The following is a 14,138-nucleotide window of genomic DNA, read 5'->3' on the forward strand; positions in this document are numbered from 1 at the left end:
CCAGGCAGAATAGGGGAGTGTTGCTGATGATGCTCATTGGTGTTTCAGTCCAAATAAACTTTTGGCAAAAACTTGAAACTGTTTAAGCTGTTCTGATCTGTTTTGGTTGAAGGATCCTTCATAGTAGGTCTACTGTGAGGCAGTGACAGGTAGGACCACGCAATAACCTTTTCCAGCAGCACAGCTTGATGGGAAAATTAAAAATCAAAAGCCTAAGTTTCAGAATTATGGTTAATGTTAGCAAAACCTGTGCTGAGTTCTTCTTGGGTTGTGGGGCTCTTTGTAGACCCCAAAGTCTTCAACTTTGTCTCCAGACAGAATTAATCATGAATGCCAGGAACTGAATTTCTTGGCCTTTTTTTTGCTGCTGTCTGAAGTCTTGAGTGGAGGCTGGCTAAAAGACAGAATCAAAGCCATCAACTTGGGAAGTTCACAGTTAAGCTTAATTTTTCTCCAGGGTGTTTAGAACAAATGCTGTTCTTGCAGTTTTCATCTGCCCTCTGTGACAGTGTGCAACAGCTTCAGAATCCTCAGCACCTGAGCCTGCTCATTCAAGTGTCTTTTTCAGTTTCATGGTGTCTGTAGCTCTGTAAAAGAAGACATGCATGACCCACACCCTCATACACACATATGGAGGTTACTGACTTTCCCTTGTGTTCCCTCCCCTTTCCTGGCTGGAATGGGATGATGTTGGAGTATCTTGAAAAAACTTCCTATGTCTCCAGTTTGTGCTATATTTATAGCCTGACAGGAGGTAGGAATTGCCCTAGTTGTGTGAGTGTTTTATACCCTTTCCAGCCTGGCAGCTGGAAAGCAGTTGGGATATTTCAGCAGCTGTATTGGAGCACACATCTGGTGCTGCCTCCCCCTTTATGGGATTTCAAAAACCCTTAGAGATGACTCTGTAGTTACAGATGAGGAGGGTGCAGTGTTTGCCTAGCAGTGTGAACTGCTCTAGCCACCAGTGCTAAATAAAAACGTCTCTTAGTGTGTTACACAGGTACATTTAACATGCTCCTAAGTTCTAGGAGGACATGAGTTGTTTTTACATTGAGCTGAGGCTTTGGTTGTACATTGCAAAGGGTAAACAAAGCTGATCCTTTTCATTTTCTGCATAGTTATTTCAGTCACACTGTTGGATTGGCTGCTACACAGCATGTTTTATAGGCATTTAAACACTCTTTTTAAAAATGTTTATCTGAGAGATACCAGCTGCCTTGGGTTTCATCCAAGGCTTCCATAGAAAGCCCTGAGCACAGAGAAAAGAAATTATTTCTGATGTATTTCTTAGCTGATTACAATATTGCTTTCTGTATTCAAACTGGTGTTCCTGGTGACCCTGCTATAGGTAGCAGAAAGTGACTTAGCATGCATTAAGGCTCAGTTTGCTCATTTCCATATGACTTGTAGAATGACCTACTTTGGGTTGAGCTCTCTTTGTTATTTCAGCAAAATGTGCTGGGTGTGCAGGTCTGGGTTTTCATTATGATGCCACTCAGCTAGTACTGGGTTTTGTGGTTTCTGTTTTCAAGCAACTACTCATTTCTTTAATTTAAATTCATTTACTTAAAAGTATTTGTGGAAAAAAAAAATTAATTTTCTTGATCTTTTTCAGATTATCAGAGGCTGATGACAGTGGCAGAGACCATCACAGCACTAATGTTTCCATTTCAGTGGCAGCATGTGTATGTTCCTATCCTTCCAGCATCCCTCCTTCATTTTCTAGATGCTCCTGTCCCTTACCTCATGGGCTTGCACTCTAATGGACTGGATGATAGGTCTAAGCTGGAACTTCCTCAAGAGGTGAGAGGAGCTTGTCTTGATTGATTAAATATTGTCCATGACTATAAGGGAAGTGAGAAATGATCCAAAACACAAGTGCCAACTGAAACAGCCATTGTCAAGTTCTTGCTGGCTCTGATTTGGGATAGGTCTTGGTTTCTTGGAGATGCTGACGAAAGTCTGGTGAAATAAATAAAGCCTTGCTTTTGAAATTGTATGCTCTGATAGTATTCAACTGTAATTTTATGGGAACTGATGTATTGGGACATACAGAAAGATCATTTTTGTGCTGGAAAAATGAGCACAAAAAATCGTAATGCCAGGAAGTGCAAGGAAGTGCAGTGTGAATTCCCTAGGTGGCCAAAAGGTTGTGGTGGTGAGTGAGCAGAGCTTGACTGGCATCAGCATTGTGCTGGTTTGTGGCTGTGTGGGCCCAGGCTGGGTTTCCCTGCTCTGGATTTCTCTCTTGGGGTTGGCTTGCATGGGCCCAGCCTGGCAGGTGTCTGCACAAAACCATTTCAGATTTTCTCCTGGAGTGCCTGCTTCAGTCTGCAGCAGTGTCAGCGTGTACCTGAGCAAACTTCTGCTTGTTGGGGTAGTGCTGAGGAGCCCTGGGAGGAGCAGCCCCTCTGTAAAGGAGAAGGAAATGGTCTGTAAAGGTTCTGCAACTCATCCATGGCCTGGGACTACTTTCAGACTGCTTGGAAGTTTTCCTTATGTATTTTATCCCCCTGTTCACTTCACAAACACTCCTTATAGGGATGTGCCAGGAGAGTTGAAGAGCTGGTTGTGAGGATCAAGGCACTACCCAAAGCAGCAGAGGAAATATCTGGCCCCTGCTTACTTGTAGGTGTAACTTCTATGGGGAGGAACTGTGTAAATCATGGGAAACACCCTACTTACAGGCCCTGGTAGGATTCTCTGCCTTTTTCTCTGACTGTGGGTTTTCTTCTACTACCATTTGCATTTCTGGGACAGCAGAAGCGTGGCAGGCACAGGGTTTTGTGGTGGTGGTGGTTTTTGTTTTCGTTATCAGGCAGTGCTGCAGCATAGCTTGACACAAAAAACCCTTCCTTTTTGAAAAAGCTGTGTGAAATTAAAGACAAGATATTTTTGTGAACCTCCAGTCTGGTCTCCATGCCAACATTGCTCTTTTTCTCAAATCCATATGCTGGTAGTTTTCATTTGTTTTTCCTGGCAAGTTCAAAGTAAAACTTTTTTTTTTTTTAACTTTTTTTTTCTATGAAAACTAAAATGTTTAATCTCTAGATTTCTTTGTCTCGCTCTTTTTGTATTTTCCACTGGTATAATTGATAACAGAATATTGTATGTTCTTGCCATGAAAACAACAGTCTATTGCTTTGGTTTACTATTTTTTCAGAATTTTGGCTGTACTGACAGGCCTAATTAATATGATTAGCAGACTTTTTAGAGAGAATAGCTGATGAAATAAAATACATGTGTGGATATGCATGTTAATATGCACCGTGGATGTTTTCACTGTTGCCACAAGCTTCTAAAAGACTGTCTTCCTTTTGTAAAGAACTTCCTCATTTTAAAATCACTGTAATACTTCCACCTAAATAAACATATTTTAATTCCAAATATACATTTTAGTTATTTAAATGGTAAATAGGTTTTGGAAGAGATTTATCATGTTATTTTGGATGTTTAAAGTAAGGCAGTGGATTTATTTTTAGATGTTTGAAATGAAATCCAAGTACTATTAAAAAGTAATCTGACACCTCAATTTACATATTATTTTACAGGTAGCCTTTTATGTGAAGGTGGAGGAGTAGGTTTTTGATAGAATCTTACAGAGATGAGAATTGTCTTGCAGGGGAGGACAGACAAGACAGAAAGCAGCAGCAACAAGCCCGTGTGGTGGAATTTGCTGCAAGACTTCATTGTCCTTCTGAAGTTTCAGCTTCTCTCTTTCTTATTTGAAGAGTGAGCTCTTAAAACTTTGTTCACAATGAGTTTGACCTAGCCTGAGAAATCCCCTTGGTAGTCACTGCTGGGTCAGGTTTCATGCGAGCTGTTGAAGTCCTTTGCATTGCAGGCTGGAGATGTAGCCATGGCATAGAAATGGACTGGAGACTCCATTCTCTTAGTAAATAACTAAAAGGTTATCCTCTACCAATAGATTTGTTTATTCAAAGGGTTAAGTAGACTGGGAAGAACAGGAGCTCACTATTGTTGAGGTTTTCATTGTAGGGAGTTTGCGTAAAAAAAATCCAGCTAATCAAAAGAGGAACCCAAACACCCCCCCCCCCCCCCCGTAGAACAGCAAACAAAAACTGCCCAGGAACGTGAATAATGTATTGTTGTAGAACAGTAGAAGGGGGTTGTAGAAATGTAGAAGAGGGCATATGGATTCGATTATTTGTACTTCAATAAAGACAAATCTATTATCAGTATCAGAGGGGTTATTGATATTTAACATTGTTTATCTCTAAAGTTTGGAATGTTTATCAACCTTTATGAACTCATCAGGGTTATATGATGAACTCCTCTAGGCTCCTGATATCAGAATTTTCCTCACTTATCACAGAGGGTATACCAAGAGCTGTTCTGTGTTGTAATTTATTCTGAGTTCTGCAAAAAAATTTTTTCCTTTGTCTTGAAACTGCCTAAGCTGCATCTCTGTTCCTAATCTATTTACATGGATGTGTGGGACAGCTGCTGTTAAAGAAAGCAATATCTGATTTAGGCAGGGGCCAAAGAGGTGAACTTTGAGAGAAAAATCTAGTTAGTGCTTCTCAGTTGAAGGTCATTGTGGAAGAAAATACTATTGCTGTCTAGCACAGGACAGATACCTCAGTGTCACCGTAGACTTCTTCATTGTGGTTTTGTAATAAAATTTTAAAAAGACTAATTTGTTTTGCTCAAAGTGTTTTAGACTAATAATGTGACAATACTGTCTGTTCCAACGCAGTTAGGTTTGGTTTGGTGTAAGTCTTGCACACGTGCCATAAGGCTTGCTTTGGTGGCATCCTCCCATATTTGGGTCACATCTGGTGTTTCCAGGGGATGCTTTACCACATGAGCATGGAAATCCAGCTGTATCCTAGAAGTTAATGCTTGTGGCAGATGATTATTAAAATCTTCAACAAAAAAGTTGTGTTAGGACAAAATTCAATTTTAGGTTATCTCTTGGGTACATAAGAACAGGCCCTGATGGGGAATTCATTGAAGACCAGCAATGACCCGTAGACCTGACTCTCTGTAGCCCAGTAAAACTAGGAAATGCTGAGGTTTAGTGTGGAGTTGAGTTTCTCGTGCATGTCAGCAGCAGAGTGCTCGTTCTCACAGGTGCTGCTGCTTTTCTGAGGGCTCTGTGTGTGCATGAGCATCCTTGTGGTTTCCCTGGCAGCTGCGCCAGGGGCTGGTGAGGAACCAGAAGAGAAGGGGAGGTCATGGGAGAAGCTGTGCTAGAGTAAGGTGCTGCAGATGTCAAAGGGGAAGGGAAGAACATGTTGCTGCTTCAAGTGTTGCTGGCAAAAGTGTGCTTTGTTTATCAGTGACACTGATCAATAAAAGTGGTTTTAGCAGCTTACTCAGAGATCACAAACCTAGCAAGTACTGAAGTAAGATGGGGTTTTTTGATGTGTCTTTGCGTTTCCTTCTAAAGAAACTACTGCAGTGCTATAGAAATACATTTTTAACAAGCAAGTTAATCCAGAGCATTTCATGCAGCAGGATTTGCGTGTGTATCTCTAATTTAGGAGAATGGTAGAAATTGAAATTATTTTCAGTGGAAATAAGCAGTGCTGAGTTTCCAGCACTGGTGAAATCAAACAAAGTAGTGTCTCATTAAAAGCCTGTTTTTAATCAAGTGGTCCCAAGGGTCTTAGGCAATAGCTTTTCGTGTTAGAAGAGTTGAAAGACTTTAAAACATAAAATGCATTTTCTCTGCTAGTATAAGACAGATTATATATATTTTCAGTGTTTTTATTTCAACCATTAAAAGGATGTGATTCAGTGCTAAACCTGAAGAAATTCCGTGGGTTTTTATTTTTGTATGTTGTTTCAGAAGATAAGAAAGATCTCCTGAAAAGCCTTTTTTCCTTCTGATGCTAACGCATCAGACCAAGGTAATTATTTAAAGATAATCACTGCTTTGTATGCATTCTCAGGCTATCTGCTGGAGATTGGATCCTTGATAATACTGCAAATTTATTGACAAACCTCAGTTTTATATTTTCTTGTACTCCAGTGTGAACAGCCACCCGAGGAGTTTCTGAAGGCTGCAATGGCTTTGAGCTGTAAATTTTTCTCAGTCCCAAATTTTGGGTTGCCATGAAGGACAGCAGTGCTGAGAATAAGTGCAGAAGGTCCCATTTGCTTACAGGAGTGGCACAGGAGCATCCTTCAGAATTTAGGACCACTGTAGACACACTTGCCACAAGTCAGCCATGGGTGTATAAAGTTGCACATCCGTGTTCTCTGTGTGGAGTGGGTGGCTATTTGCAAGGTTGGGGCCAAATGCACAAAGGTGATACAGGCTGTAGATGGATGGGGTTTAGTCTTTCAGTGCTGTATTCAAGCAGAACCTAAATCGTTTCCTTCTGTGCTTTGGAGCAGAGCTGAAAGGAAGGATATGAGCTTGATGCAGGCCCTGCTAGGTCTGTGTGGGGCTTTGGCCCTTATTGTACTTGAGGTCAAACAAAAGAATTGCAATTGTCTTCTGGTTTTGGAATGGATGGGTGTACTCCAGAGCCCACTGAGCCCATGGAAAGTGGTGCTGTTGGCTTCAGGGAACCAGGCACTGGCACCAGATACGTGAACAGTGATTTGCTTAGATTCACATTTCTAAGGTTTGTAAGACTTTCACCTGGACACCCTGTTACTTGGAATGATAAAGGTTTATGGGAAGGACAGGTTTTTAAATTAGGATGTGACATCCTTGTTCCTTAGTGTAGTGTCTCAGGAGAACCTTTTATTGTAGATGATGTCATGTGTCCTCTCTTGTGACAGTCTGCTATTGAAGTGAAGTGGTGTGTAACTGTTTTGGGGTTTTCTTGTGATCAGTGAGCAACAAATAAAAGAATATGACTGTTCTAGAGACCTGAAATACCAACTAACTAACTTAAAGATGCTCTTTCAATTATATCTCTACTTACACATGTTGTCAAGTGTCTATCATTTTAGTTTTGTGTGTGTAAAATAATGAACAGTGTATCCATGTAGAGAGCTGTCAGCTATTCACAGCCCACTCAACTGTGCTGCCTCCAGAGACAAAATAACTAAACCCTTGTGGCCAAAGAACTCCTTTCTTTTTCTGTTTTGTGTACTTGCCCAGTTCTTAGCATGCAAAATGCTTTGAATGACCATGATTTTATAAATAAGTGCCTTGTGATTTTTCTTAGTTTTTAAGGAGGGGACCCCTCTATCCTTACTGGTGTTCCATTCTGTTGGATCTATAGTGTAGCAGCATAGTGAAATTTACTGCTCTGGTCTCTGTTGCTGATTTACTTCAGATTTCATTTTTTTACAGAAAAATACTGGTTTGGTACCTCTTGAAGGGCTTGTGCATTGAGATGTTTTTGCCATTCCTGTTCCCTGAGGATCATAGCCTTTTCAGAAGTGTGTATGCAATTCCTGAGGATGACCTCAGCTTCCCTGTGTTCAGAGAGGCTAAAGTCACCTATGGAATCTTTGCATATGATGCTCTGGGTAGTCCTCTGTCTTACGTGTTATTAACCAAGCACTGGATAACTAGAGTGTCCCTGAAAATATTCTTTGCACTCTATTTAGAGTATTGCTGCACACTGACTTCTTAAAAAATGCTTCCATATAGGCCAGTTTCTGGAAAATGTAATTACATGTTGCACGATAAGCAGTCATTATAAGAAGCTCAGAATATTTAAACTGTGTGTATTGCTCTTAGAGAGGAACCCTGCAGAAGGGAAAATCACATATTGGAAGAATTAACCAGGTGTTAACGCAGATAATATAAGCAATTTCAGCAAGCATTGAATTTGGCTTTTTCTTCCATTGGCAAGGAGTTTAATTTCAGTGTGAAGATTAGAATTTCTACATTGGTAAAGGTAATGTTTGATTTCTTTTTGGGCAAGTGCTTTGTGGATACAACCAACCTTATTTACCAAGAGTGATGCCTTCTGCAGAATCTGATCCAAAAAGGAAAGGAAGTTGAATGGCATCAATTAAAGGAAGTTGTAAAAGGAACTAATACAATTAAACTGTTTGAAGAGTTTCTTATTGAGTCTGTCTTGCCATTTTGCAGACTGCTTGAGGCAAATTCAATGCTTTTTGTTTCTCCCTCAACACCGATTGGTAGGCACTGTGCCTGGTTTCAAAGCTTTATTTCTCTCCTGTCTTGAAGTGCTTACAGTGTTTCTGACAAATACCAGCTGACTTGACTTCTGATCGTCAGGAAACCATGGGTGTAGTGGGAGCCTTGAAGCTCCTGAATTCAGATCCCTGCCTCAGATGCTGCCTTGGAGCACTGCTGATATATTAGGGAAATTTCAGCAATCACACTTGCCCTGAATAAAAACTTTTTCTGAGGTGCACTAGAAACTGTTTGAGAATCAATATGTTAATTCTCCTTATTGACCTTGGATTCTTTTGCAGCACCTAATTCAATTTGTGATTTCATTTCCAGTAAAGGATCTATACAAGAGATATTAAACTGTTTCATATGCATTGCTTTGAGCGTTAGAAATCAATCTCCATATTAAAATGTTAGAACATTAGGAAATAGAGAACTGGAATTATACTTACCTTTGTAACTATGGGTATTATTGTAGCAGGGCATGAATTGAACTAGTTCACTGTAAGCTAGTGCAATATTTCCAGTGGAATTCTGCTTTAAGAGTTCTTTTTTCAGTTTAAATGTTAAAGCTCAATAAGATATTTGTGTTTTAAGGAGAGTTGACACTCTCTGTTCTATAGAAACCTGTCACAAGTACTAAATGTATATTTTCATAACAGTTTACTTAAAGGACCAGGTCTCGTCAGGCACAGCTTATTTTGGTCTACCTATGGTCATTCCACATGAGGTTGATATCTTCTAATTATTTCTTTCCAATTAAATTGTGGTGGTGCTTCCATCCTTCTGCACTTACTGAATTATAGGGAGTAACTGGAGATATGTCAGATCTCATAGACCTGAAAATTGTTTTTGCTGCCAGATTCAGGTGAGACCTGAATTCAGGTGTGGCTCCTAGAATAATGCAGTGCAGTTAGGTTGGAAGTACCCCATAATCTGAGTGAAAGGATTTTGTATAGTGAAGGTTAAGCAGAATAGTGAGAGTCCATGTTAATTCTGCAGTGAAGAGAAACTGAAATGTTTCTACAGAAGAGCGAAGTTACTTCTCTGTTCTCAACTTTGCAGGCAGATTTCACACATGACTGGGGTTTTTACTGTGATGTGTGTAGTTATGTAATGTCTTGAAACCATTTGATTTTGCAATGCAGAAGCCAAAAGGGGAACCTTCCTCCTTGCCAAATAAAGAGTGAGGTAAACCTTGAAAGGTGCAGAGCTGCTTTTGATCTTGCTGTGGAAGCCACATAGGTGGTTTTTCTTTTCTTTTATTTTTCCCCCCGCCCCCAACCTTGGTCTTTTTTGGTGGTAAATGAGTTGGAGACTGGAACTGAAAAACAGAATGGAAACTAGTTCATTTCATTTTCCCCTTGGAAACAAACTTGCTCATTCAAAAAATTGCCTTAGTTGTCAGGCAATTGGCTTTTGTTGTTTACGAAAAAAGAGAAGATAACTTCATTGCACTTCTGCAGTATCAGCACACCTTTTAGATTGATATTTGCTAAATCTTTTTGATAAATGCACTGATAATCTGAACAACAGGCAGTCACCTGCTTACATATAAATATGTATAAAATAGAATTGCTTATATCCCATAGTTAAAATTTAGCTGTACATATATGAAAAAAATCACACATCTGTACCTAATTTATGTTATAATATATTTTTTACATAGTAAATGTCTGTAAAATTAGTTTTCTTTCTCAGTTACATCCTTAAAAGACCTGGAAATTTAAGTCTTGTGTTGTTTTCTTCAAAGCCAACCAACCAGTTCAATTACGCTTGGGGCGACTCTGTTTTACGAAATAACCGAACAAATGCAAATGTATTTGAATCTCTAAATTAGCACAAATCCCAAAGATAAATAATGGGCTTAGTGATGTTGTAATGGTGTCCTGTTCTAAATTAAATCCCAGGCTAACCTGTGCTTTGTGGATGTAGACAACCATTTCATCGAGCTGCCAGAAGACCTACCCCAGTTTCCAAATAAGCTTGAGTTCATTCAGGAAATTTCAGAGATACTGATGGCTTTTGGAATTCCACCTGAGGGAAACCTGCACTGCAGTGAAAGTGCCTCCAAGATGAAGAGCCTCAGAGCATGTGACCTGGTTTCTGATAAAAGAAATGGGAACATAGCAGGATCACCTCTGAATTCCTATGAGCTGCTAAAGGAAAATGAGACTATTGCAAGACTCCAAGCACTTGTTAAAAGAACAGGTGTGAGTCTAGAAAAGGTAAGATATGAAATAAGCTGCACTCTCTCTGGTCCTGCAGTGGCAGATGGTCTGAAGTCATGGTCCAAAGATGCTGTATGTCTGTCTTCACTAGAAGGATTTCTCTGGAATATACCTGGAGAGACAAGAACACGGTTAGGGGAAGTGCCTTGTAATGTTTCTTAGTTTTTAAGGAAGGGACCCCTTTATCCTTACTGGTATTCCATTCTGTTGGATAATGTGTTTAAAAATAGCACTTCGCCTTGTTTATTCTTGAAGATTTATTCTAAATTGGCACCACTTTTTAAAGAATTAAGTGGCTAAAATTGATATCTAGATAATCCTGAAGTTTGCATCCAGTCTTAGTTTCTGTGGATGTCTTTTTCATTCTGTGTAGAATATATATAATTTTGCATATATGTAATATATTTACCATAGGGTTACTGTGATGCTTTCTTCTGGTTAATGTTGTAGAGTTCATGAGTGTCTGATTCCCAGCAAGTGGACATGCACAGCTCATGGTGATCCTGATTGGATTTTCTGAGTGATTAGAATTGTGAAACAAAAAATAAATGGTGGCCCTTTGTGCATAAAATATACTGCCTGGAAGAAAATATACTACCTGGAAGGCCACTGGGGGTTTTTTGAGCTTTTGTGGAATAAACTGTCTGTTCTGTGGAACAGACTGTCAGTGTTGGTCATTTTTTCCCCCTATGAATTGAAGATCTCAATTTTACTGTTTTTTTCATAATTTTTAGCCCACATCTTAACTGAAAATGCATTTTCTTTTCTTAAAGATTACTCTGAGGTGTTTAGTGGGGAATTGTGATTTACACTGGTAAGGGCTTAGACTACAGGGAATTGGCTACTAGACAGGCACAGCTTCTTGTTACTGCGCATTTCTGTCTTCATTTGAAAGCCGGTATGTGTTTAACAATTCTAAGCCTGGAGTTGTTTGACACCAGATACAGATTTGCCTAATATACAATTTTTTAGGGTAGTAAGAACCTCTAAAAAGCCTTTGTAGGTGATTGAAGGATAAAACAAAGTAAATTAAGTCTGTGGCATACATGGGCGTGTATATGGTTGCTATTTAACCTTTTAAAATTTAAAACTTTTTCAGTGCAAACAGTACTGAAGTAAGTTTTGGTTTATTTTGAAAAATCTTCTAGGCTAAGGTTTCTGTCTAGACTTTTTTTGGTTTTGCTCTTTTATTGCAGTGGTTGAAGCAGTTTTATTGAAATGTTGACTTGAAGAGTTAGCAGCTGAATGGCAGATTAAAGTCTTGCATGCCTGGAATACCTGACAAAGCATCAATACAAATTATTTGTGTTTGCCTTACTTTTTCAGCTGGAGGTGAGAGAGGAGACCAGTAGCAAAAAGGATCTTAAAATTCAGTGTGATGATGAAGAATTCAAGATTTACCAGCTGAACATTCAGATTCGGGAGGTTTTTGCCAACCGCTTCACACAAATGTTTGCAGATTATGAAGTGTTTGTCATTCAGCCCAGTCAGGACAAGGAATCCTGGTTTACAAACAGAGAACAGATGCAAAACTTTGATAAAGTAAGTTTTAATAGAAAGGTACGTCAATGTCAGAGGTAGAACAGTATTCAAACCTATGGCTTTGTGTGTTGGGCCGTCAAATGGAAAACTGTACTGTGAAAATGGTAATTTCTTCCTTAAATTTCAGTGTTCCCCAGAAAAGTCACATCTTAGATATGTGGAAAAATATATACAAGTACAGACTTGGAGAGCTAAAGATAGTATTTTAAGGATACTATAGAAAAATGCAGCTTGCTCTAGAAAAATAGCTTAGAAAGCCTCACTTTGGGGCTAACTTCCACATTAAAGTTAGATATTACTAGTGGAAAGTGTTTGATTTTTAACCAGAGGAATTGCCAAATATGTTAATGTATTAAGTCATGACCTCAAATAATGCGTATGTACTTGTGTACCAAATGTATTCCTAACTCTTTGTAGAGAAACATAAGACCCAGATCTTCAAATTTTTGCAGTGTCTTCTTTGCTGGAGATATTTGTTAGCAGGAGAATTCACATGAGTGAAGATTGTTGCAGCACTTTCTGCTAAAACACTCATCTGATTCCCACCAAGTTGTATGAAAAGATTCCCATGGGTTTCACAAGCTGTGGGCCCAGCCAGAAGTACCAAATCTGCACACCTGCAGTACTGATGGTGTGGTTTGCTGGGATCCTGTTGAAGTTTTTAGAAGATTAAGGAGATGCTAAAATCAGTTTACCAATTATTGTGCTGTACAGTAGGTGATTGTCCTGATGCTGAAAATTTCATATAGACTGCTTGTTTTGGGGATAGAGTTGATGTGTGTTATAAAACCAGGCTTGAAGTGGCACCAAAGCACTCTCATACATCCTTGATCAGAAAAATTGGTGCTTCTGGTGGATATATCTCTCTGCAGACTCCCAAACACTCTTATCTCTTCTTGTCTCTTAGGCTTCTTTCTTGTCTGACCAGCCTGAACCTTACTTGCCTTTCCTCTCAAGATTCCTGGAGACCCAAATGTTTGCATCTTTTATTGACAATAAGATTATGTGCCATGATGAAGACGACAAAGACCCTATTTTGAGAGTTTTTGATTCTAGGGTGGATAAAATCAGGCTGCTGAATGTCAGGACACCGACCCTGCGCACATCTATGTATCAAAAGTGCACAACCATTGATGAGGCTGGTAAGGGCCATGAAGCACTTGCTTGACAGTTACTGCAACTGGTCAGTGCTGTTTGTTGTAGACATTAGATTAAGTAAGGATTCATGCTTTGAAACCTCAAAAAAATAGACAAAATAGCAGAGATGTAAAGCTTACATGGGAGACTAAATGTTTTATGTGATGTTGAGATGTGAGATGAAATTAATGTAAAGTAGAACTCAGATGTTTTCCTGCATGCTTTGTGTGTCAAAGATGTCTGAGCTTAAGAAGATGAACATTTTTCTCCTTTTGGTGGCATTCTTTGATGTCTGAAACACTCTTGTACTAATGTCCCTGTTGAAATCAGTAAGCAACTTCCACCTCTTTGACATCTGCTTTTAATTGAAGATATGTGATTACAGATACATGTCTGATTATAACACCTTAAAAAAATAAACTTTCTTAATATTTCAGAGAAATCTATTGAATTAAGGCTGGCAAAAATAGATCACACTGCAGTTCACCCACACTTGCTGGACATGAAAATTGGACAAGGGAAATACGAGCTTGGATTTTTTCCTAAGCTTCAGTCTGATGTTTTATCCACTGGCCCAGCAAGCAACAAGTGAGTAAGCTAAGGCAACAGGTGCTGAGTCTTGGCAAGATCTGTAGAATGGCACTAAAGCAGAGATCTTAGAAAGCAAAGTCAGTTTTGGGTTTGGTTTCTTCAAGTGGAAGCAGATCAGATGATGTAGGGTGGGATTTTTGCTATGTCTGGTTTTTTTCTTTTTTAAATCTGGACTTCTTAAAGCAATTTTACTGAAGAAAGCCCTCTTATGTTTGAGATGATAGTCTGTGTACTTTGAGTTACTTACAGTTATTGTCAATATAAAAGCAGATCCCTTTATTTGATCTCAAGTAGGAGCTAGCAAATATTTTAGGATATTTTCTTATAAAAATCTTGAAGGAGGAGGCGGAAGGCTTAAATTGTCCCTGGAATTGTGAGGAGAAAAAAAAAAGAAAAATACAAAGCAAGTGTATGTGATCTAATATTCTACAATATTTTGGTTGCCCAATATTCCAGAGATTTTGTATGTGTTTGCAGCTGCCCTTTGACTGATGTAATTGATGTCAGCATGTTCAGTATAGAATAAGCTGGAAATTGCCTCTGCCCCTCCTCTGACT

The 14,138-nt window shown here is 39.1% G+C and overlaps 1 protein-coding gene across 2 annotated transcripts in view; it reads left to right on the forward strand.

Annotated features, from left to right (window-relative positions):
* The window catches only part of DENND5A (DENN domain containing 5A), a 61,659-nt gene that overhangs the window by 25,341 nt on the left and 22,180 nt on the right, over window positions 1-14,138 (forward strand). For both annotated transcript variants that reach the window (XM_066187553.1, XM_066187554.1), the window contains exons 5-9: window positions 1,616-1,803; window positions 9,991-10,308; window positions 11,638-11,853; window positions 12,761-12,995; window positions 13,428-13,578. In XM_066187553.1, coding sequence (XP_066043650.1) covers window positions 1,616-1,803; window positions 9,991-10,308; window positions 11,638-11,853; window positions 12,761-12,995; window positions 13,428-13,578 — 1,108 coding nt within the window. The remainder of the gene's footprint in view (window positions 1-1,615; window positions 1,804-9,990; window positions 10,309-11,637; window positions 11,854-12,760; window positions 12,996-13,427; window positions 13,579-14,138) is intronic.

This window comes from Chamaea fasciata, unplaced genomic scaffold (genome assembly GCF_029207755.1).
Source record: "Chamaea fasciata isolate MVZ Bird 193981 ecotype frontalis unplaced genomic scaffold, bChaFas1.0.hap1 SCAF_7, whole genome shotgun sequence".
NCBI classification, from domain to species: domain Eukaryota; kingdom Metazoa; phylum Chordata; class Aves; order Passeriformes; family Sylviidae; genus Chamaea; species Chamaea fasciata.